Raw genomic sequence first — 23609 nt, 5'->3', positions numbered from 1 at the left:
TCTAATAGTTCTGGAGAAAGTATGAGTTTGATGTTTGGCATTGAAGGAGATACAAGTTTGCAGTTCACCAACATTGACAATGTCCTTCCCATTTGCGTCTACTTTTGTGGTCAATTTTGTGACTTCATTGTCAGTGACAGGTATCTATTTTTGTCTATTTCCACACAAGGCCAACATTTATAGAAGTAAATGGTAGATACAATTACAATTGTTTCTGTACTACATTGCAGATTATCTCTAGAAATTCAGCAACATGTTCAAGACAGGTCTTAGATGTGACTTATTATTGGCACTATTCTAAATTACTATTACTGAACACCAGTCTTTGCATAGTGGACAGTGAGAAGCTGTTTCTGTATGAGTAAGTGGAAACACGCTTATCTATCCATAAATAAGTAGATGGATGGACACAGGACGACTTGTTAGGTAATGAGATATATGGCTGATCTTTTTGGTTAATCTTAAAAAACTCACTTCAAGACATTCTCAGTAATTTCTACCACTGTTTCTATCTGGCCAATGGTTTTAAAAAATAATAAAGATTGATGGTAACAGCTCAGATGAAGTTCATTTTCACATTTTTTTTTATCAACTCATGTAAATGTCGATCTGTTTTCAGAAATAAAAGCTTGGCAAGCTTTGTGATTATTTTAACAGAAGTACGAGACACAATTAAGAACATTTTAAGCTATTCTGAGGTGGATACCACAGAAATGGAATCTGTTTTTTGACAGATATAACAATAAAAGGGTAGTTCTTTGCTTGGTTTGTTTTGGATTTTAACAAAAGCTCCCCTTAGACAACTAAGTCCTTTAGAAGGATTCATTCAAGAAGCATGTCTTGCATTTATTATATCCTTTCATGTTCAGAATCAATTTCAGATAACCACATATTATTCATAGTCCTTATCATCATGAAGGTAATTCCTGAATGTGCTAATATGTTGACATCTTCCAGAATTATAATGCCAGTTTCCCCCCAAAAGTACAGCTATCGATGTTTACAGTTTTTTGTCCTATATGTCCCTATAGATTTATAATCTTAACAGAGACACAAGGAAGAGTACACTAGGAAACAACCTTTTCAATGAAAGTGGTATACATCCAGGACTTGGAACGGAAAGCAGCTTAGAGCAAAAAATCAAGTGCTGAAGATATAGTTAAAAAAATAAAGGTAGAAACATGCTTAGCAAAGAGTCCCCCATAAATCTTGTAATCTGCATAAACTGTCAAGGCACAGCTGTGGAGGTGACTGGGATATTTCCTGATTCCCAAGACATCACCAAAGTCCTTTAATCAACACGTACATTATTCTGTTCTGTATGTAATATTGTTCTTGAATATTAAGCAGCCAGTGATTCAGTGCCATCTGGCACTTCCTGGCTAAGCACAGCTCTGATACAGTAAGAATGTGTCAAGAGTACGGAAAAGCAGTTTCCAATGAGTGTAATGCAACAGAGTGAATCAGACAGGCTAGGTAGGAGTGGGAGAAAATGCACACTGTTCCCTCACCCAGGATGAACAGAAAAAGAGGAGGTGGTAGGGCATCAAATTCTTTGTGCCCCTGACCTTCTTCTTCCATGCAGACTATAAAGATGTACTTTCTGAATGCTGTGGGGAGTTTTGCTTTTATTTTTTATCCCTCAGCAATGATGCAAAGTGTGGGAGAGTACATCAGGCTTAGATGACAAAACATCTACGACTCACACAGACCAAACAAGCTGTTCTTGGCATTCAAAATCTCTAGATTTGGAATATGTAGAGTGTGATGGAGAAACATGGAATTTTTGCTATTCTTTTTTCTCTTTTTGTCCTCTAAGACTGAAGATGTCCTTGCAATTTAATTACAGGATTTTGCCTGTGTCAGGTTTACTGGAGGCTTCTGTGGCCATGCCAGAGATCAAAGTTGTCTGCAAATGAATATAAACCATGACCTCAGACCTTATAATTAAAAGCAACAATGAGTTGGAGAAACCAGGTAGAACAAGAGACAACAGAAATGTCTCAGAAATGAAAGTAAATGTCTCCATATAGGAGAAGACAGAAGATACACAGAGGATTTAGACTACTTATGAGAACATATTTGTAGGACTGGGTTTGATTCTGAGGCTCATATTGGAGGAAGGATGTAGGCAACTTGGAGCATATGCCGTAAGTGTGCACAGGATGGTGAAAAACCTACGAAACCTTACTTGTGGGGATGGGCTGAGTGAGCCGCTACCATTTACACTGTGAGAAATTACTATGATATGCTAGGTTCTTAATGTATAATCATCTGAAGGGCAGTTATTTCTATATCCATTCTATAGATAAGGAAATTTAGACTCACAGAAGATTGATGCCTTGCCAAACAATACCATGTGTAGCCAAGTTGGGGAGGTTGGTATATGGTGAGGAATATGAACTATCTGACTTAGAAAGTAACTTGAACTTTAGTTAACTTTACTGGTAACTTACTGTCATCAATCCAAAGCTTTCCTTTTCAGAGTTGAGGACAAGGAGGCCTTAAATGATATCATTACTTTCCCTAGAAGGTTTTATAACAAAAAATACAAACACTGATTAGTTGAGTTTTTACTTCATTAAGCACTCAAACAGTGTTTCCCATTTTATGATTCAACAGTATTCCTATCAAACTATCAATCATTTGTCACAGAACTAGAAAAAGCTAAAATTCATATGAAACCAAAGAGTCCAAATAGCCAAAGCAATCCTAAGCAAAAAGAACAAGGCCAGAAGAACCACATTACCCAACTTCAAACTATACTACAAGGATACAGTAACCAAAACAGCATGATCCTGGTACAGAAACAAATATAGATCAGTGGAACAGAGGAGTGAACCCAGAAACAAAGCCATACACCCACAACCAACTGATCTTTGGAAAACCTGACAGAGATAAGCAATGGGAAAAATACCCTAATTCAGTAAATGCTGCTTGGATGGCTGGCTAGCCATATGCAAAAGAATAAAACTAGACCTCTTCCTTACACATACACAAAAACTAACTCAATGTGGATTAAAGACTCACGTATGTCTCAAACTATAAAAATTCTAGAAGGAAACCTAGGAAATATCCTTCTTGATATGGGGATTGGAGTAAAAACTCACAAATAGTAAAGGAAGATTTTCCCCTTCTCCCAAAGGGGTGCTAACTCAAAAAAGCAAGTAAGAGGGATCCATAAAGGGCCAGAGTGAGACCCTATGCAGGTGAACAAACTGCTTCAAAAGTCACTGAAAAACTCGCCCTGGGGGGTAACAGGAATGAAACGTATATGGCAAGTCATAAGGAGCCTTGACAAATAATTTATGGCTAAGTTCTAAAGAGCATTAAACTAAAGAACTTCTGCAAAGGAAGAGAAACTATCAAAGAAGTAAACAGATATGCTCTGGAATGGGAGAAAACATTCACAAACTATGCCTCTGATAAATGTCTGATATCCAGAATCTATAAGGAACTTAAGGAATTAAACAGGCAAAAACAAATAGCCCCATTAAAAAGCAGACAAAAGACATGAACAGACACTGCTCAAAAGAAGACAAACAAGAGACTAACATAAAAAAATGCTCATCATCACTAATCATCAGAGAAATGCCAATCAAAACCACAATGAGATGCCATTTCATACAAGTCAGAATGGCTTTTGTTATTATGTCAAAAATAAAAAGATGTTGGCAAGGCTGCAAAGAAAAAGGGACACTTCCACACTGTTGGTGGGGTATGTCAATTAGTCCAGCCTCTGTGTAGACCAGTTTGGAGATTTCTCAATGAACTAAGAGTTGAACCACTATTCAACCCAGCGATCCCATGACTGAGTATATACCTAAAGGAAAACAAATCATTCTACCAAAGGAACACATGCATGTGTAAGTTCATTGCAGCACTATTCACAAGAGCAAAGACATGGAATCAACTTAGGTGGCCATCAGAAGCAGATTGGATAAAAAAAATACGGTACATCTATACCATGATACATATATACCATACAGCCAAAAAAAGAAAAAAATATATACTTTTTTTTTTTGCAGCAACATGGATGTAATTGGAGGCCATTATCCTAAGCAAACTAACACAGTAACAGAAAACAACATACTGTATGTTCTCACTTATAAGGGAAGCTAAACATTTGGCATATGTGGACCTAAAGATAAAAACAATAGACACTGGAGACTACCAGAGGGGAGAAGGATGTGGAGGCCAGAACTGAAAAACTCCCTACTGGATACTATGTTTACCACCTGGATGATGGGTTCAGGTCATACCCCAACCTCAGCATTAGGCAGTATAACTTTGTAACAAACTTGCACATATACCCTCTGATTCTAAAATAAAAGTTGAAAAAGGAAAACAAAATACAGCACTTTCCAGTTGGTTCACAGCTAAGAAACCCCTTAACTTTATTTTTCTTTTAAACTCCTGGTTTTGGAGGAAAAAGGATGATTATGATGCTGCTGCTGCTTCTACTGCTGATGATCACTCTCCATCATTAAGAAGCCAGGCTACTACGTGCCAGTTAGGAGCTGGGTGTCCTCTCTAGCTCTCACAATAAATCTGTCTAATTAATATCATTAATCCCTTTTATGCAGATGAGGGAATTCATTCCCACAATAGTTGTGTAACTTACTCAAAGTGACAAAACAGTACTAGGGTTCCATCTTACGATTCCTTCCAGTATTTGCATTATTTTTCATATATCATGCTGAAAGACTTTATCAGCAAATGTTATTAATACATAACTTGCTCCCCATTTTAATTAATAAAAAACATATATGTGATATGCAGAACATCAACTGATTAAAGAAATGATTATTATATTAATTTGGCCTAAAGCCTGGTATTTGGTGAGTCCACGCAACCTTACCATTGGTAAAGGTTCTAGTTCCATTGTCCTTTCTGAAACACTGAAATTAGCTTATGAATCCCGATTTTTATCAGTACAAGACCCAGGGATTTAGACAGCCCAAGAGGGGAACTGCTTTGTTACATTACAGTATTATAAAAAATAATTCCTGCTAATATTATATTTTTGGACCTTATAATGTATTACACTGAGTTCAATAATAAACCTCAGGGAGTTTACTCACATATCTTTAGCTTAAAACATAGACTAACAATTATGATTTTCTTTCCACCAAGGTTCCCAGTGAAAATCTGTAAGTTGTTAAAGAGGTCACTAATCTCTTCCTGTAGAAACAAAGGCACCATAATCATGGAAGAGGTCATGAGTCCTCAACATCTTTCTCTCAGAGAGAAAAATTACAAAAGAGAAATGATAGATGGTGCTTGCTAGAAATTTTAATTAAACCTGTGAGTGAACAATTCTGAATCAGGCTGAATGACAGCTGCACTCATACATGACCTGCTTCAGTAGCAGAGGCGGGAACATGTCAGGAAATAGATATTCTGTAAGAAAGGCCATAATGCCCTCGAGTTTCATTTAATCTAACTCTCCACGAGGCCTAGTTCTGAAGGGCCTTCTAGGAGACCCCCCGCCCCACTTCAGTGAATAGCTCAGAATACAAAGTAATCTACTCTTGGTTGCTAAGTGACAATAGAGTGTGGACCACAGGATGTCTGTAGTGTGTGTGGGCTGTCCCTTATTTGCCAAAGGACAGCAGACTCTGCCACTCAGCAACTTCTGGTTTTGCTGCAGTGATTAAGCAAGACTCTATATGAAATTTCTCTAAGAACTATGATTAAGAATACTAGCTATCCATATGAATATCATAATATATGCTCCCTTTCTATATTGCCTACTGTACCAGAAAGACACTTAGGAGATGCATCTTTTTTCATCCATAGCTTTACACACCAGGCTTTGACATGCCCTGGGAACAGGATGAAGAACTTGGACTTAACACAGGATGAATATGATTCAGTCTTGACTCTATCAATCACTTATAAGTTGTCTGCCTGTAGTCTGATCTGCTTTTTTCTCAGGTTCTCACCTTTTAATCTATGTAGTGTTGGGGGGATTTTATAAGTTCAAATGCCCCAAATCAGGCATTTTGCTTTGTAAATGGTAAAGATGCTGTGTTTATCTTTTTAAAATTTTTGAACCACATTTACTTTGTCATACTTTTGGAAATTTACAGACATAGAAGGCTGATTGAATTTAATCTTGAATACAAGTTAGAATTAAGCTGCTTCCAAGTCAATATATTTCATCAGAAAAACATGCAATTCCTTATAAAAACCATCTTTTTCTCTATCTTTTTGCCTGAGACACAGAACCACCTTGGACCATATGTGTCTGAGACCGACCACCAGTGATGGCATAGTATTAAGCTAGGGGAACTGAGTCTCTGGGGACTTCAAGAAGCAGAAACATCAAACCAGCCTGGACTTTTATGATGGAGAAATAATCTTTTATCTTCTTTAAATAACTGTTGCTTGATTGGTTTATGTTACTCATAGCCTATCTTAACCCTAGCTGGTGAAATACTTTTCTATTTTTCAGAATTTCACAACTTCCAAAAATCCTGCATTATGTCTAAATTTTTTTTTTTTTTTTTTTTTTTTTTTTTAGCTCAATTCATTTAACAAATAATTACTAAGCAACTCGTATATACCATGCAATGTACTAGAGAGTACGCTGAACTGGGAAGAGAGCGGCAATTAACTCAAACACAAGTCAACCCTTAAGGTCAAAAATAGTAAATAATGGAAGAAAACACAGCAAAGATTATATGCAACATCATGAATGTCATGAAAGAAGATTACAGGGTGCTTAGGATCAGTATCCATCAACAGGGAGACCTAATTTAACAGTGGCCTTATTTGGGGAGGAAGGTTGGTTGGGTGGGTGGAGGACAGGACATGGGGAGTAACCACTAAAAAAATAAATAAAATGAGATGGTAGACAATGGGCAGAGAAAGGAAGTACATTCCAGAAAGAGGTTCTGTATTTCAAAAGGCCCTTGAACAAGGAACAACACACTATGTTGAAAGAAGAGAAGACCAACATGACTACAGAAGAAACAACTCAGACATAGGTGTAGAGGTGGGCACCACCCCCACATTTTCACTCTATTCTCTATAGTTTCCCCATCATCTCCAAAACTTTGGGGGATGGACACAAAATGAGGGTGATGACTAGGGCTCATGAAGAGAAAAATTCCAAGACCCATTTTTCAGAATTTTTTTTTGTGGGTGAGGAGATAGAATTTACACCCACACAACAGAATCAAAGTATTCCCTGATTCAAGTTTTTTTTTTTTCTTTTTTTTAACCCAAAAAAGAAAAACACTGAAGCAGCAGCAGAAAAAAAAAAAAACCCTTAATGGGATCATTGTTTTGCCCTAGTTTATATAAGAATGAACAGACCAAACTAAAATATGCAAGTCATCCCTCTCAACAGAACACTTCTTGTTCCCCTCTGTTTCCATTCCTTCTCATTTACAAAAATAAATAATATATTCCTCTTCAACAGAAGCTGCCTTCTCAGAATTCTGTTTCCTACATAAAGGAATACTAATGTATTTCACAGAACAAATGCACACATACACAGTTTCAACCTTCTTCATGACACTTAGAAAACCCTATTAACAGGATTAAATAAGCCATGGAGGACACTAGAGGGCATGTGACCCTTTTTAATCTGCTATGATTTCTACCCACAGACTGACAATTAAGTATTAGATATGTAGGTGTGCATTTCCTAGAATTGCTCAACTTTAGGCTAAAAACTCTGCTAAACTGCTCCTCAAATAAGACAACCTTGGCGCTTGCTCTTCTTGTCACCTCTAAACTGCTTTTCTGCTCTTTGCAAGCCGGCTCCTTCTCCTCATTTACATCTCACTTCAAGTATCACTTCCTTGGAAAGACCATCTCTTTGAGCTTTACCCAAAGTAACCCCTCCTGAACCCCATTATTCTGCATTGAATCAAATATTCCCTTCTAGCATTTATTAGTACTCAAAATTATCTGTATATTTGCTTACTGAGAAAGAATCTGTCTTCACCAGAAAATATACTCCTTAATGGCAGGGATCTTGTCTCATTTAAAACTCTATTCCCAGGAGCGAGACAATAATTTATGGAATATCAGCTGAATGAATAATCAGCCCTCTAAAAATGAGTAGCATTATAATTCACATTATAGATGAGTCACAGAGATTTTAAACAACTTGATCAAGGTTACACAGCAAGTGGACAACAGAATCACTTGACCTCAGAAACTCTTTTAAGTCAGGACAATTTCTTTTCAACTACATTTTTTTCTAGGGGAGGAGTAATTTCTTTTAAGAAATCACTATTTTCAAAATTCTAGTTTCTTCTTCTCCTCCTCCCTCTGTTCCATTAACATCCAATCAAGTCTACCCTCAAAATACTACTAACATTGTCCATCATTTTCTGATTCTCTTTACCATTTTTGTTAATGCTCATGGCATATGAACAACAGAAATAGCCTCCTAACTGGCAGAATTGCCTTTGGTTTCTTTCTCCTCCACCTATAATTCTATATACAAACCCCTGCCAAATTACTTGGCTTAAACTTCAATTTACTATCTCCAATTGCTGTGTAATGCCTTCATGTTAAAATGCCAATTTTTTTGGCTTTATCAAGGCCCTCCAAAAATTTTCCCCAACCTACCTTTCTCACATCTTTCCCTGCTGAACTCTCTACATAATCTCAAGTCAAACCAACTGTACTCATTGTTCGAAGAGCCCTTGAATTTTTCCTATTCCTCTGCCGTGCTTACCGTATTATCCTTTAAAATGGCTCTCTCAAATTAAAATCCCATATACTTCTCAGGACACTGGTGAATTTCTACCTTCTCTTTGAAAGCTTTCCAGATAAATCTAAATCACATTGATCCTAATTGTCACAATTTATCAGTGCCTAGAACAATACCCAGCTCATTATAAGTACTCAGCAAAATTCTATTGAATGAATGAATATGTACTCCAAATCATGCTGCTTTGTGGAACTTTTCATTTTGTCTTATTTAATTGTGTAATAAACCCTTGAATCTTTTTTAAACCAGATCATCGATGTCTGAAGCCATGACTTCCAGTTCCTTACATACAAGAAGTAATTCCTCTTGCCTGACAGAATATTCCACACGCATCAACCAAGGGAGCCAAATGGCACACAGTATTATTGACAAACTTGTACTCTTTAATCTGTTGTATGGCTTAGGATTTAACAACTACAGTACACATAAAACAACTAATCCAGGGCTAAGCATGGTGGCTCATGCCTATAATCCCAGCACTTTGGGAAGCCAAGGTGGGTGGACCATGAGGTAAAAGCTCAAGACCATCTTCGTCAACTTGGTGAAACGCTATCTCTACTAAAAATACAAAAAATTAGCCGGGTATGGTGGCACATGCCTGTAATCCTAGCTACATGGGAGGCTGAGGCAGGAGAATCATTTGAACCCAGGAGGCAGAGGTTGTGGTGAACTGAGAACGCGCCACTGCACTCAGCCTGGGCAACAAGAGCAAAACTCCATCTCAAAAAAAAAAAAAAAAAAAAAAAACAAAACTCAACTAACCCTACAAATCTTAGAGGGATCACTTGAGATTCACAAGTGTGCCTCTCCTTTTTCTTCAGCTAATATTTTCCATATAGAAAGTTATCATGCACTGTGAAAGCAAATTATCAATCTGAGCCACCTCTTGTTGGAATCCTAGCCGCACTTTTTTAACTTTTCTGATCCTCATAAAATGGTAATTCAATAGTTATGATATGCCAACTACAGAAGAGTGACAAACTGAGCAGCCAATTTAGAAGCTAATATAAAACACTGCATACTTCAGGTCAGTATATGCAAAAGGTACACTAACCAATATTACATTTTCTCAGGGCTAAGTGAATCTCATCATTTAATAAATGCATGGAAATTCAGAGGAAAGTATGAATTAACGAAGGCTAGAACTTTTGGGAAAGACATTATCTGAAACTCTCTTCAACAAGAGCACAACAATTATTGAGTCCAGGTATATGTCAGCATGTTCTATATGGTTCCTACCTTCTATAAATGTATAATATGTAACTTAATTTTCATAGTTTTACATATAATCTTAAGAAAAAGGTAAATAGAGGATAAATAGATGATGTTGACAACTTGCTCTTTAATCACTTAGACACTGATTTAACCCAATCACAAAAATTCTTGCCCAATCATTCTAGCCAACATCTACTGTCCTCTGTTCTATTTTATTTCTTATTAGTACATAAGATGAGTTTTCTTATTTAATGATCTATGTCAGGAACCAGCAAACTATGGCTTATAGAACAAATCTGGCCCATACACTATTTTGTAAATACAGTGCTATTGGAACACAGCCACACTAATTCACTGCTAAAACAATAGAGGTAAGTAGTTGTTAAGAGAAACCATGCACCCCACAAAGCCTAAAATCTGGCCCCCCACCCGGTCTATGTGTTTATTTCTGTCTTCCCACTCCCAGAACATGAAATAAAACTGTTTTGTTCACTGCTCGATTCATGACAGCAGTTCCAGGCACATAGTAGGTACTTACTCTCTGCTACTGACAATCAACAGACTTAATAGAAGGTGACTCAGTTGTGTTAACGTGTACTGCGCTCTTAACTCAGCCATACGTCTGGAATCAATGCTTTCTGGGTATTTGTAATGAACTCATGTGAAGAAATTTGTAAATGGACAAAGAATGCTGGGGAAAGGATCATGGTCCAAGGAATAGTTTTGATATAATGCCTTGGTCTCTATGAAAGGCTTACTGTGGGCAGAGCCCTGTATTTTTTATAGTCCTTCTCTGCTAAACGAGACATGTACTAAATCACCAGGCAGACCTGGAACTGAGAACCTGAATAACATCTGGAGAATAAGAGCTTAGGGTAACAAACTTTTAAAAACTTGTTGATAGGAGCACCAGTCTGTGCATTTTTATTAATTTATTTGACTCTTATCAATTAACATTACCTGGAGGTTTAAAAACAAAACAAAACAAAACTCACTACAGTGGCAAAATATTAAAATACTATTTCTCCTCATTCTCTTTTAGTTTCTATGAGTAGCCCACAATTTTATTCTACATAAAATTCTCACCAAAGAAGCCACTCATTAACAAGCAGAAATTCTGACATTTTGAAACCCAGCTGACTCTCCATGCCAAACAGATGTATCTAAATAAGGCAAAATCAACCTGTTGTTTTTCTGTTACTGTTTAAGGGACAAAGATGAACGTAAAGGTGTTTCAATTTTAAATAACCAAAACACCAAGATAGAAAGCCTCACCCAGTAGATAGTATATATATACCTGGAATTTCATGATAGGTCCCCAGGCTGAGCTGCCACTCTCTTGGCCTACACACTCCCCAAGCCAAAATGGTGGGATGTTACTCCTCCAACTTACCTTTTCGATTCATCATCTGCACTACAGCTTGAGTGATTTAAAATGCAATCTACTCATGCTTCTGCTCATCTAAAAATTATTCAGAATCTCCTTATTGCCTTTAGGAGAAAGTCAAAGTTTCCACCATACAGGTAGCTCTCCATGAGCTGGCTCTGTGTGTCTCCTGGCATCCTGTCTCCCTTGCTGCACCAGCCTCTCATTGCCCCTCCTCCTCTTGACCTCATCTCTCAAGGCCACACTTCTACAGTTCTGATGACATCTGACTCTTTCTCTTTTTCTCCCATCTCCTCCTCTGTTACTTCTGGGACTTTTTGTATGCCGTTTCCTTTCTGATTCTAGTTGAAACACTATTCCTTCTACTTTGTTTAGCTAACATGTGCTTATTCTTCGAGTCTCATCTCAGACTTTACTTTCTGCAAATACCTTTTCTTGACTCTTGAAGTACAGATTAACAGAAAAAAAAAAAAAACCGAGATAGGTAAAACCCTACTGGAATCTTCAACCCCAAATCTAACCCTAAGAAAAGTATTGCATGAAATATCAATAAAAGGAAAATCTCTACGTCACCTTTGATGTTAAGTTGACATCTCCTCAAACATGATCTCAGTTCTTAAAGTCAACATACCAAGTACTGCCTTTAGTACTCACCCACACAATTCAGTTTGGGTCTCCTAATCTTCAAGTGCTTTGATACCAAAAAAATCTAGGAATTATTACTTTTTAAAATGCCCTGTTTAAAATGTCACACTAACTACATTTTAAGGAAACATACATCTTGTTTTGAAAGCCCTTCACTTTAAGAAAATCAGAATGTTCACTGCAGCACTGTTTACAATAGCAAAGACTTGGAACCAACCCAAATGCCCATTGATGATAGACTGGACAGGGAAAATGTGGCATATATACACCATAGAATACTATGCAGCCATAAAAAACGATGAGTTCGTGTCCTTTGTAGGGACATGGATGAACCTGGACACCATCATTCTCAGCAAACTGACACAAGAACAGGAAATCAAACACTGCATGTTCTCACTCATAGGCACGTGTTGAACAATGAGAACACATGGACACAGGGAGGGGGCCACCACACATTGGGATCTGTGGGGGGATCTAGGGGAGGGATAGTGGGGGGTGGGGGTTGGGGAGGGATAACATGGGGAGAAATGTCAGATATAGGTGATGGGGAGGAAGGCCGCAAACCACATTGCCATGTATGTACCTATGCAACAACCTTGCATGCTCTTCACACGTATCCCCAAACCTAAAATGCAATAATATATATGTGTGTGTGTGTGTGTGTGTGTGTGTGTGTGTATACACACACATATATATAAAGAAAATCAGAAAGAGATCATGGCTGAAGATAATTCATTTGCAGTACCTCTAACACCTTGTAATTTGAGAGTGTCCTGGGTTATTTTAGAGAAACACTTGTAACAGAGTAAGTAAATTTGGAGATCACTGAATGTAAAATTACACATAAAATAAAAACAGAGCTCTGATGTATTTAACTGGGAATGTCCAGGTAGGAAGCACAGGCCAGGTAGGAAGCACTTTACGTACATCAATGCCTCCCTCACTAGCCTCTGGTTATATGAAAATTGCTGGAATCTAAATGCTTAAAATGGTGTTTGCTACCTTTTTTTTTATAACCTGCTGTGAAAGAGGGGTCAGGAAGGAAACCATTTTTAAATGATGATCAAATGAAAGAATATGATCTGAGAAATGCAAACAAAAACAAGTAGAAAGACCAATCTTGCTTCAGAGAGAAAACATTTCATAGGAAATAAGCCCCAAGGAGAGTGGCCAATTCCAGTCCTGTACAGATCTGGCAAGACTTGAAGGGGTTCTAAAGAGGAGGGATTAAGATTGAGGTATGACATTGGACATAAAGAGCAAAGATGATTGGAGCATAAGTCCCATCCATTGAAAAGTGCTTGAAATTAGGCGGGGAAAACCAGGCCTAGACATGAGTAATGAGACTCAGGAATGTAGATAGCTTGGCAAGCCTCCACACTGAACGTCAGAAGGGCCACTGGATGGAGCTCACTTTGGGGAATACTGGGAGAATGAAATGCGACCACAGACAAAAGACTGTAGCCTCTAGGAGGAGAAGGAATTAGGAGGTTGGCACTGTGTAGCCCTCTGCTGGCCTTCAGGTGTTTCAGCCCTAGGCGCCAAGGTATAATAAAGCCTGAGCCTCTTAGCATTCTCCTGAAACTTTCTGAGTTCAAGAGTGGAAGGAGGGATGGCTCTGGAAGGGTTATACACGCTAAAGGCCCCTCTGATTATTCTAGGACTGAAAAAGAGTCCACCAATCTAGCTCAGCTCCACATTCTTTCTTTGGGCATTGCGGTGTATGAGAAATGCAGGAAGCATGCTTTGCTCTTGATTTTACTGCATTTAAACTCTAAGTAGGGTAATGCCAATGCTATCATTCTATACCTGCATTTAGATAGAAAAACAAATCAAAATGGGGATGCCACCGCCAAAACTTAGCCAATTATCCTCCTTTCTACTCATCTTCTCTGGGAAAAGATGGAAGGCAGAGAAAAGGAAAGAAGAGAGCTCTGCATGATTTTTAGCATCCCCAAGTGGAGACCTGAACTGCCTTCCAAAAAGTATCATGTCAGCTCCATTACAGAACTCCAGTATAAAATCGATGATGCCTATGGAAATCATACTAACTTCAGTGTTTTTTTTTTCCCCCTCTGGGAGATTTATTCTAAAATAAAAATTATTCCTAGGGTTTTTAGAAAATACCACTCCTGTCTCTCTAGTTCCATACACATACCCTTCTAAAAGATACTGATGAAAATTAAAAAAGAAAACATACTTTTATAAGATACAAAGAGAATTGTGGCAACTTAAGTAGTGCAAATAACACAGATACCAATATTCTTTGAAGAAAGAAAACCTGTAAGCCAATATCTCCCTCTTTAACCAAATGACACCTGAATAGGGAAAAGGAAAACTTAACACCAGCCAGCAAGAGGGATTCAATCGACTTTGGTGATGAATGAGGGGTCAGGGCTGTCATAGCCAGATTAGCTCCACAGACTTAGATTTCATGCTCATTTACCAGTAACTTGCTTCATGAGTCTCCAATACAAGTATAACTCAGTTATACTTGTATCTTGCATAACACATTTGCAGGTCTGTTGAAGAAATTTTAGTAGTAAATTTTCAGAAACTCACATCTTTTCTCTGTCAATTATTAATGGGGATAAGTTAAATTATACTGAACTGTCAGAATAATTAGTAGTATATGACCAATATTTAAATTATTAAGCATTTTCTTTGCAAGGGAAACAGAACCTACAGAGAAATTGCATCTTAAGATTTCTAACAGTTCTTTCGAATAGTACCCCCTCATGTATGTGGTGAATGAATGACAGAATGATGGATAAGAAAATATATTTAACTGTGCTGTTTTAGAAATCTAAACATTCTCATAATGTAGTTTCAAGATATATTCATTCAGTTTGAATTTATAATATGGGGTTTCTCTTATAATTATTTTGTATTTATTATACAATATGAGGTTTATAATATGGGGTTTCTCATAATTATTTTGCATTTATGTATAACAGACAAGACTTTCTCAAGTAAGCTGTGTTTTCTAGACATAATTTCCAATATTTAAAAACTAAAAATGAGCCAGTTTTCCCATGTGCAATGGCAACCTTAGTACTTCAAAATTAAGTCCCATTCCATTTCCATCCTCTCTAACTTTTATCGTACTGAAGTGCTAAAACACGACTGATATCTGGAAGTTAGGTACGGTGTCAGGAGCAAAAGTTTGGTGGAAGTCCATGAGGTTCCTTTTGTGTTAAACTAAAATGGGAGTAGAATTTAAACATTGTGAAATTATATGGTATTTCATTTTTATTTTATCAGTGTTTTGTTTCAAATATTTGAAAGCAAAGACCAAGATGATATTGCATATAGAAGCTAAGCCCAGGTTCATACAAACATTTTAAACTTTCCTGCAGCACAAAAATTACATCAAGAAAATGACAAATATTATATTACTAGGTTACTGTCTTCCATCCACCCACAACAAATCTCAGATTGCCATTTTAAAAAGTATCATGGGAAAAACAGAAGAAGAAATAGTGTTTTAGTACCTCATGGAAAAACACAAAGTAAAATATTAACTTGTGAGTGCCCAACTTCCCTAATTTGATTGAAGGCCAAGATGCCACAGTGAAAGCAAAGTGGAGGTTTGCCCATTAATTATCTAAGTAATTACCTTAAATGTCTGCTTTGCTTTGGCTGTGGAGATATAGTCACAACCATGAAGACCCTACTGAAACAAGAAGATATGAAGTTCATAAAATGCTCTCCATCTGCAATGAAGAAAGGTACATGAACGCCACCTAAAAATGCAAATTGTGATCTTTTGTGACAAGACCAAAGAAAAGCTTTTTGAACGACAAAGAGAATAACTATTTCTATATTTTCCATATTTTCTAGTGAAGTTTCATTGCATAGTAATCCTCATTAAATAGTACGTGAGGCATGTACACTCTGAGAATCTCAGGCTACATTGGCTGTTGGCAGTTTGAAATACATATGTTAGAATTATCTCTCTTCTGGGGTTTTAGTCTCCTGTTCCAAAATAAAAGATGCCTGTAAGAAAATATTTTTTGCTTAAGAAGACAGATATCAAGTCTGTGTCTCAATTCTGTAGGAGAAACATATCAGACTCTAGAGAATGTCTAATAAAGTCCTAGAGAAAATTGTTAAGTAAATGAAATATTTAATTTCAGTGTAAAACTTTCTACTTTGGGGGAATATCCTACCATATTGTTCTCAGTTTCCACTGACTTCTCTCATGTTGGCCCCTTGCTTCCTGTCTAGGACCTACCACTATATTATGAAAGTAATGGCCCTACCATTACTATTTATTTATTTATTTATTTAATCTAAGTTTTACTTAAGTTCCGGAGTACCTGTGCAGAAAGTACAGGTCTGTTACATAGGTATACGTGTGCCATGGTATTTTGCTGTACCTATGAAGTTGTCACCTAGGTTTTAAGCCCTGCATGCATTGGCTATTCGTCCTGATGCTCTTCCTCACCTCACCTTCCTCCCTCCCACAGGCCCTAGTGTGTGTTGTTCCCTTCCCTGTGTTCATAAGTTCTCATTGTTCAACTTCTACTTATGAGTGAGAACATGTGGTGTTTGGTTTTCTGTTCCTGTGTTAGTTTGCTGAGGATGATGGCTTCCAGCTTCATCCCCAGCCCTGCAAAGGACAAGAACTCATTCCTTTTTATTGCTGCATAATATTCCATGCCTACCATTAGTTTCAATGGCAAAAACTGCAATTACTTTTGCACCAACCTAAACTTTACCCTTAGAAAGTTATATTACACAGGAGGCACTCTTTTCTGCTCTACCACTTTCTTATGTTGTAATTAAAAATGTAATTCATGTAGCATTTTAAACTCACAATTAGAGAGATGAACTCACAATTAGAGATTCCAAACTCACAAAAAGACAGTTTATCTGAAAGGTAATTTGTTGACAGGCTTTCAATTGGAATCAAAGGATATGTTTCAGATTCTCTGGCTAAGCATCAGGATGACAAAGTCAAGTCATCTTAGGGAAAACTGTTTTCCCTCCCATGAATAGATAGTAACATGGCTATAATTTTTAAAATTTATGAGTTAAGGCTACCTTTCCTTTTATCTTTAGAATATTTCATCTTCACTCTTCCTCTCTTGATGTATGTATATATGTTAACCATCAGATCTATGAATGCTGTACATGAGGGAAGATCCTGTTCATATCACTGGTGCTGAGATGTCAATTAAAATTCAGGTTCATGTGAAATTCTTTCAGTGCTTATTGGTGGATTTCTTTTTGTTACAACATGTTGGAGAAATACAGGAGATAAATAAGATCTTCAAGGTTGGACATGTTCTTCCTTACTGTGCTCCTTAGAATGCATGCCCTAGCTGCTTGTCATGTTGGCTGTAGGTTGTTAGGGAAATAGTAGACGGTATGAAGGTGTTTTGTAAACATCACCATGGGAGAGGAGTTTTGAGACATATATCGTGCAGTTCAAAGTGCCTCCTTGTGCAACGCTAAAGCCCACCTTAGCCCACGTCCTACCAGGTGGGCAGGAAATGTGATGTGAATAAAACTGTGTGCCATATGAGTTTTCTAATTTTTCTATTAGCCCTGGACCTCATTAGGAACATAGAGTTCGTTAATATCTTAGCATGATTACCAAAATAGAGTCCTGGACTGAGTAACATTAGCATGAATAACACATTGGTAGATGATGACAAATTAATGTGTTACTTTGTCTGCATGTTACAGTTCTGGAATAAAATTCTTAGAGACTTTATGCCTAATGCAAAAGTTAGAGACAAATTTGAAATCAGGCCTGCCGTTTAACTGCCTTTAAATGAGATATTAGAAACACCATTACATTGTCTCTGCATTCCCCCATATTCTATGATTTTAGGAGAAAAATGACAAATGAAATATGTTGAGTGTGAAAGTTAGAGACTGGGAACCAAGGTATCAGTTTCTGAGAAAGGGAACTAATAAAACATTGGATAGGTTTAGTAACAACAACAGAAGGTCAAAAAGCCCATTATGAGGTGGTGTCTCAAATAATTTGTTCCCACAGAGTTTGTAGCCTTTAAAACTTGCCTGTAACATAAGCTAGATTATTAAGTACTCTGGGCTAGAGAGAAGGCTATTTTCCATAATTAGCAAGAGTGTTTGAAGGGTGAGGTATGAGTGTGGTGCTGGGAGATGAGAAGTTAGCATGAAAATCTGGGGTGTAAAAGAAAGCTACAATTGGGAGATGAATAACACCTTGATGCAGTGATTTCTTACGACTGGTGTTTGTTTAAAGAAATAGACAAAATACTGTTAAATAACTTGCCACAGTTTTTGTTGTTATTTTGTTGTTGTTCTTGTTGTTTTAGTAACATCTGGAATTTCATTGCAAAGAAAATGGAATGATATATCCTTAGAACACTATGCAACCCAAATTTTCACAAAATGTTCCTCCCAAAACCTACATGTAGAGTTCCTTAAGGTCTTAGTCTGCTTCTAACAAGATGGCAGACTATACCATAAAACGATGTACACCCAGGCTTCCGATGAAAATGTTAATATACCATTTCAGTGAACTAAAAGCTTATGTGAATCACTAAACCTCTTGAAGCGGAAGGACTGGCCATTTAGATGACAGAGGTGCCTACCGGGTCCAGGACCAAGATTACGTGTTTTTCCTGAGGAGCTGAAATTCAAAATGTCAAGTATTAAAGGGAAATGCAAGGCAAGCTCTAAAATGACCAGTCATGTAGAAACCTAACTCACTAAGTTTATGAAAAAGATAGCACTAAATAAATGAGTCCAAATTTATCATAGTGAATCTTGAAACAGTAGCATTGCCACCATGCTTGACTATATTCAATACAAACTCAAAATGGCCACACTTGCAAAGCATATTTCTTAATGAATCTAGCTTCACCCTATTTATGCAACTTGAGCCCATGCGAGAACAATAGATAATTCGTATGACAGTTATTTCACAGGATTTTTTCTTTGGCAGCTAGAAGACTTATTAGTTATTTAAGAACACCATACGTTATGCATAATTATTTCATTTCTTTCCCCTTTGCAAAAACATTCATATATCAGTATAGAACATATAAACCAAGAAATATTCTTTTTAGGATGTCTACAAAAAGATAAAAGAAAAATTTTCAAACATTGTGAGTAGACATTATTATATATTGTTTACTTTGTAATTTAAGGAAAACAATGCCAAAATAAAAAACACAGTGAAGAACTAAGTATTTTAATTTACATAAAGTTTTTTTAAAAAAAAACTTCAAAAGGAAATTTTATTGTGTGAAGTTTAAAACATATAAATTCAGATATAAAAGTTTCAGCTGGGTGCAGTGGCTCACATCTGTAATCCCAGCACTTTGGAAGGCCGAGGTAGGAGGATTACCTGAGGTCAGGAGTTTGAGCCCAGCCTGGCCAACATGGTGAAACCCCGCCCCTACTAAAAATACAAGAATTAGTCGGGTGTAGTGGCACATGCCTGTAATCCCAGCTGCTAGGGAGGCTGAGGCAGGAGAATCGCTTGAGCCCAAGAGACTGAGGTTGCAGTGAACAGAGATCATGTCACTGCACTCCAGTCTGACAGAGTGACATGCTGTCTCAAAAAAAAAAAAGCTTTATAATATATTTTAACCTGGATCAATCACTTCCTAGCAGGATTGCTTTAGGAAAATTACTAAATTTCTATTAGCTGCAGTTTCCTCATCAATAAGTGTTATAAATTAACAATCACACTGATTTTTGTCATAGAGTACTAATGAAGCTAAAATGAGATAATGTATAAAGTGAAAGTGCTTTACAAACAATATAAATGAAAGATATCTGTACTGCTATCAAGAAATGACAAAAACAGTTAAGAAAAAATATTATGTAAAAATTACTTGACAATTTTAGGGAAGTTGCTTTCAAAGCACTAGTTGCTATGCCAACATTTTCAGTTTGCACTTGGTCATAAGTTTAGTTTAGATACTTTAATAAAAGTAGAATATGATACAAAATGCAACTTCATCTCTCTGCCATACCATAGCATGCTCAGAAAACCCTTCCATACCTAATGAAATTAAAGGATTTAATCTTAACTGACCAAAGGCCATAAATATGTTTATAATTATAGTAAATTATAAATGTTCCTTAGTTTCTTTAATCCTAGAATAAATTTTTGTTTCTGGAAGACTTTTCAAGTATGGTCAACAGATTGAAAAGAAAATCAATATGTATACTGAACAACATGAAAATCATTCTTACTGAGTTTTCTAGTTTATGTTGCTGTTGTTATTGGGTCTGTTTTGTAAGATTCCATTTCCTAGGTGCTTTCTTCTGACTCTTGAATAGGGATTGGCTGTTAAATTTCTTGTTTTGCCAAAGCACATAGGCAAAAAATAAGCAAACTAGGAGCTACACATTGAGTGTAGGTCAATTACTAAGGGATGTTAAAAGTTGAGTAGTAATACCTACAAAATGGCATGCCAAAAGTCTATATGGTCTGAAATGGAATGAATAGCATATAATTAAAACTGTGGGCTCTGAAATCAGATACATTAAATTCAAATAAAGGCTTTGACACTTGCTAGCTGACTGTGTAATCTTTGACAAGCAATTAACTCTCTAACACTTAATTTCCTTATTGTTACTATGAGGATAATAATAGTGCCTATCTCGAAGAGTTGTGAGAGCTGAAAAAAAAAAAAAAAAAAAAAAAGGATCCTAGGAAAGCACTCAGACATGACACCAGATACCCAGAAAACATTTGGTGAGCGTTAAATAGTATATGACACAGTTTAGATATTTGTCCCCCACCCATGTCTCATGTTGAAATGTAATCCCCAATGTTGAAAGTAGGTAATGGTGGGAGGTGTTTGGATGATGGGGCAGATACCTCATGAATGGCTGGGCCATCCCTTGGTGATAAGTGAGCTCTCACTCTAAGTTCACAGAACATTTGGTCATCTAAAAGTGTGTGGCACCTCCCCTCCCACTCTCTCTTGTTCCTACTTTCACCATGTGAAGTGCCTGCACCCTCTTTTCCTGCCACCATGAGTAGAAGCTTCTTGAGGCCTCCTCAGAAACAGATGCTGCTTTCTGTACAGCCTGCAGAACCATGAGCCAATTAAACCTATTTTCTTTATAATTACTCAATCTCAAGTATTTCTTTATAGTAATGTAAGAATGGCCTAATGCAATGTATAAACATGATAAAAGGTGTATTTTTCCACAAAATTTTTGACTTGACATTCAATTTCAGCTGTAGGAAAATCAGCCTGAGATATCTGTTAAAATCAATTAAAATGCCAGATCACTGGATCAATTCAACTCTCTACTATATTGTTGCTTTTCACTATACACGTCAGTTTTGTGTGTGTGTGTGTGTGTGTGTGTATGTGTTTGTATGCAGATGTGTGTCTATCTATATGATCTACACATACACTATAGATACACACATATATATACACACACATAAAATCACTAGGTATGAAATATACATATATAGAAGAAATTTATTTTAATGGTAGGAATGCCATAGCAATGCAGAAATTGGAACTGCAGATTATAGAAGCTGTGTGGTTTTTCAGTAGTGTCATTTGTCTTTTCAATGCTTCCTTAAGTTTATTTAATTTTGATTTGTGGCCAATCAAAAAACAATTGTACATTGATTCTAGAAAGAGCATAATGGTAAAAGAAAATTATTCAAGCTGAAGGTGGTATACGTATTGCACAACTTAAAGGCACAGTAAACCTTGCTAATTGAGTTGGAGATGAGTAAGAATGCTTATCAGGTCAAGTGAAGGTAGACACCATTGAAAAATCTACTCATTGCTAAAAGGCCAATAGTGGTAAGTTTTTAGTGAAGAATAATTTTTGGGTTTGAGTTTCTATTTATTTATTGTTTTTCACATTTAATATGTCAGTGGAAGATGAAATGAGTTAACTAACTTAAATTAGAATAAAGGAAACTGCCCAGGTATATTATTAGGTAGAAGCAAAAGTACTGCAGTTTTTGCCATTACTTTTAATTCTTGTAATAAATATTAAATTTCATTGTCTTTCTTTTTAAAAAAAAACAAAGTGGTGTCAAATGGATATAGTGTCAGGGTGTAATCCTTGACAAACTTTGTTTTGAATTTTTAAGATATATTTAAAGGTTTTCAACCTCAAAAGATAATTCTCAGAAAAACAACAACAACAAAAATCAGCTGAATTATTTACAGCAATTGTTAGTTATTTATATTGGATTTATCTAAAACATATGCCTTTCTCAGAGATTAGGTGTTAAGAGTATGAATTAATATTTGCAAAGTCCTTTGAGATATGTTTTACCAAAGTGTAAATTACTTCAATGAATGACAAAACAAATGAGAACATCTTTAGTGAAGCAAAAATATAAAGGAATTAAAAGCTAAAAGCATTTGAACACATTTTAAATGCAATGGCTTGCATTTCCTGAATTAGTGTTTAGTTTTGAAGCAGTTGGTCAAACTGAGTTTGGAAATATTCATGTGTTAATAGCACTCATATTTCTCTTACTATGATTTAGAGCACTATAAATGTTGTCTGAGATTTTATATACATCAGAAGCAAACACGGCCATATTTTCCCCCTAGAAACAAATATAGGCATTAATATAATTTTTATATTATATTCATGGTTCTCATACATTGCCAAATTAGAAGACAAGTGTGTATGTGTGTGTGTGTGTGCGTGTGCATATGTGTGTGTGTGTGTATATATATATAATTTTTAATGAATTGTTGAATTTCCGCTGCTGAGTAACGGCTGCTTCTGCATTTCCACTAAGGATAAATGGGGGTTTTAATCTCCTTGCTAGTTGTTTAAAACTCCTTTGCATTCTTACACAACAGCTCATTTTTCATCACCAGGAAAAATATGCAATTTGAACTATGCTACTTTTTACCTACAGTAAATCAGTATGTGTCATAAGAGCAAAAAGGAATGTAATATCACTCACTATCGTGGACCTTTCCTTAGAGCAAGTCCCAGAAGACATTGCCAAGTTCAGTTGCTATAGCAACAGAGCTCTGGTGTCTCTCTTGCTTGGATGTTTCAGTGAGTTGATTTTTACCACACAGGCATAATCCTGAAGACTTTTTATGCTAAGGAAGAAATTACACAGTCAATAACAATGTGTGTGACCCTTCTGTTGATCTGTGATGATTTAATTTAAAAGTAGTACAAAGCAGGTAACTCCATAGCATTTCAAATCACTTTGCTGACTTCCAGTTAAATTATTCACTGTGTTTTCTTTAGGCCCCTCAAGTACTTGTATTTCTTAAATTAGAAAAATACCCTTAAACCACTGGAGTATTAATATGGAATTTCATATTATTTTAACCAGCTGTGAAGTGCTGCTATAAAAATGTCTTGAAATAATATCAATCTACTTAAAAAATACTACAATTAGCAAGAGAAGACTCAATACGACTATACTGGCAATATGGAAGTATTATCTTCGGATTTCTATTGAAAAGATGGAAGGACAGATAACAATATGTCTTATTATAGAATTCTAGTTAGTTTTGCCTATTAAGGAGATAGACCACATAAGCATTTTATACAGTGCCCATCATACAGTAATGAAAATATTGTCATACTTTTTATCCTGTCATAATATAGTCAGGCAAATATATATTTTTATACTGA

At 36.4% G+C, this 23609-nt stretch overlaps 1 protein-coding gene across 6 annotated transcripts in view; it reads right to left on the bottom strand.

Annotated features, from left to right (window-relative positions):
• GAS2 (growth arrest specific 2) overlaps window positions 1-23609 on the bottom strand; it is a 138722-nt gene that overhangs the window by 24739 nt on the left and 90374 nt on the right. For 3 of the 6 annotated variants that reach the window (XM_032240999.1, XM_032240998.1, XM_032240997.1), the window contains exon 8: window positions 15607-15660. The exons of 2 other annotated variants lie outside the window; for them this stretch is intronic. In XM_032240999.1, the coding sequence (XP_032096890.1) occupies window positions 15607-15660 (54 nt within the window). Of the gene's footprint in view, window positions 1-15606; window positions 15664-23609 lie in introns of those variants that run through there. One more of the 6 variants, XM_032241002.1, reaches the window with a different exon arrangement.

This window comes from Sapajus apella, unplaced genomic scaffold (genome assembly GCF_009761245.1).
Source record: "Sapajus apella isolate SASKATOON/1434 unplaced genomic scaffold, GSC_monkey_1.0 scaffold47, whole genome shotgun sequence".
Taxonomy (NCBI): Eukaryota; Metazoa; Chordata; class Mammalia; order Primates; family Cebidae; genus Sapajus; species Sapajus apella.
This window is presented reverse-complemented; position numbering and strand designations above follow the sequence as displayed.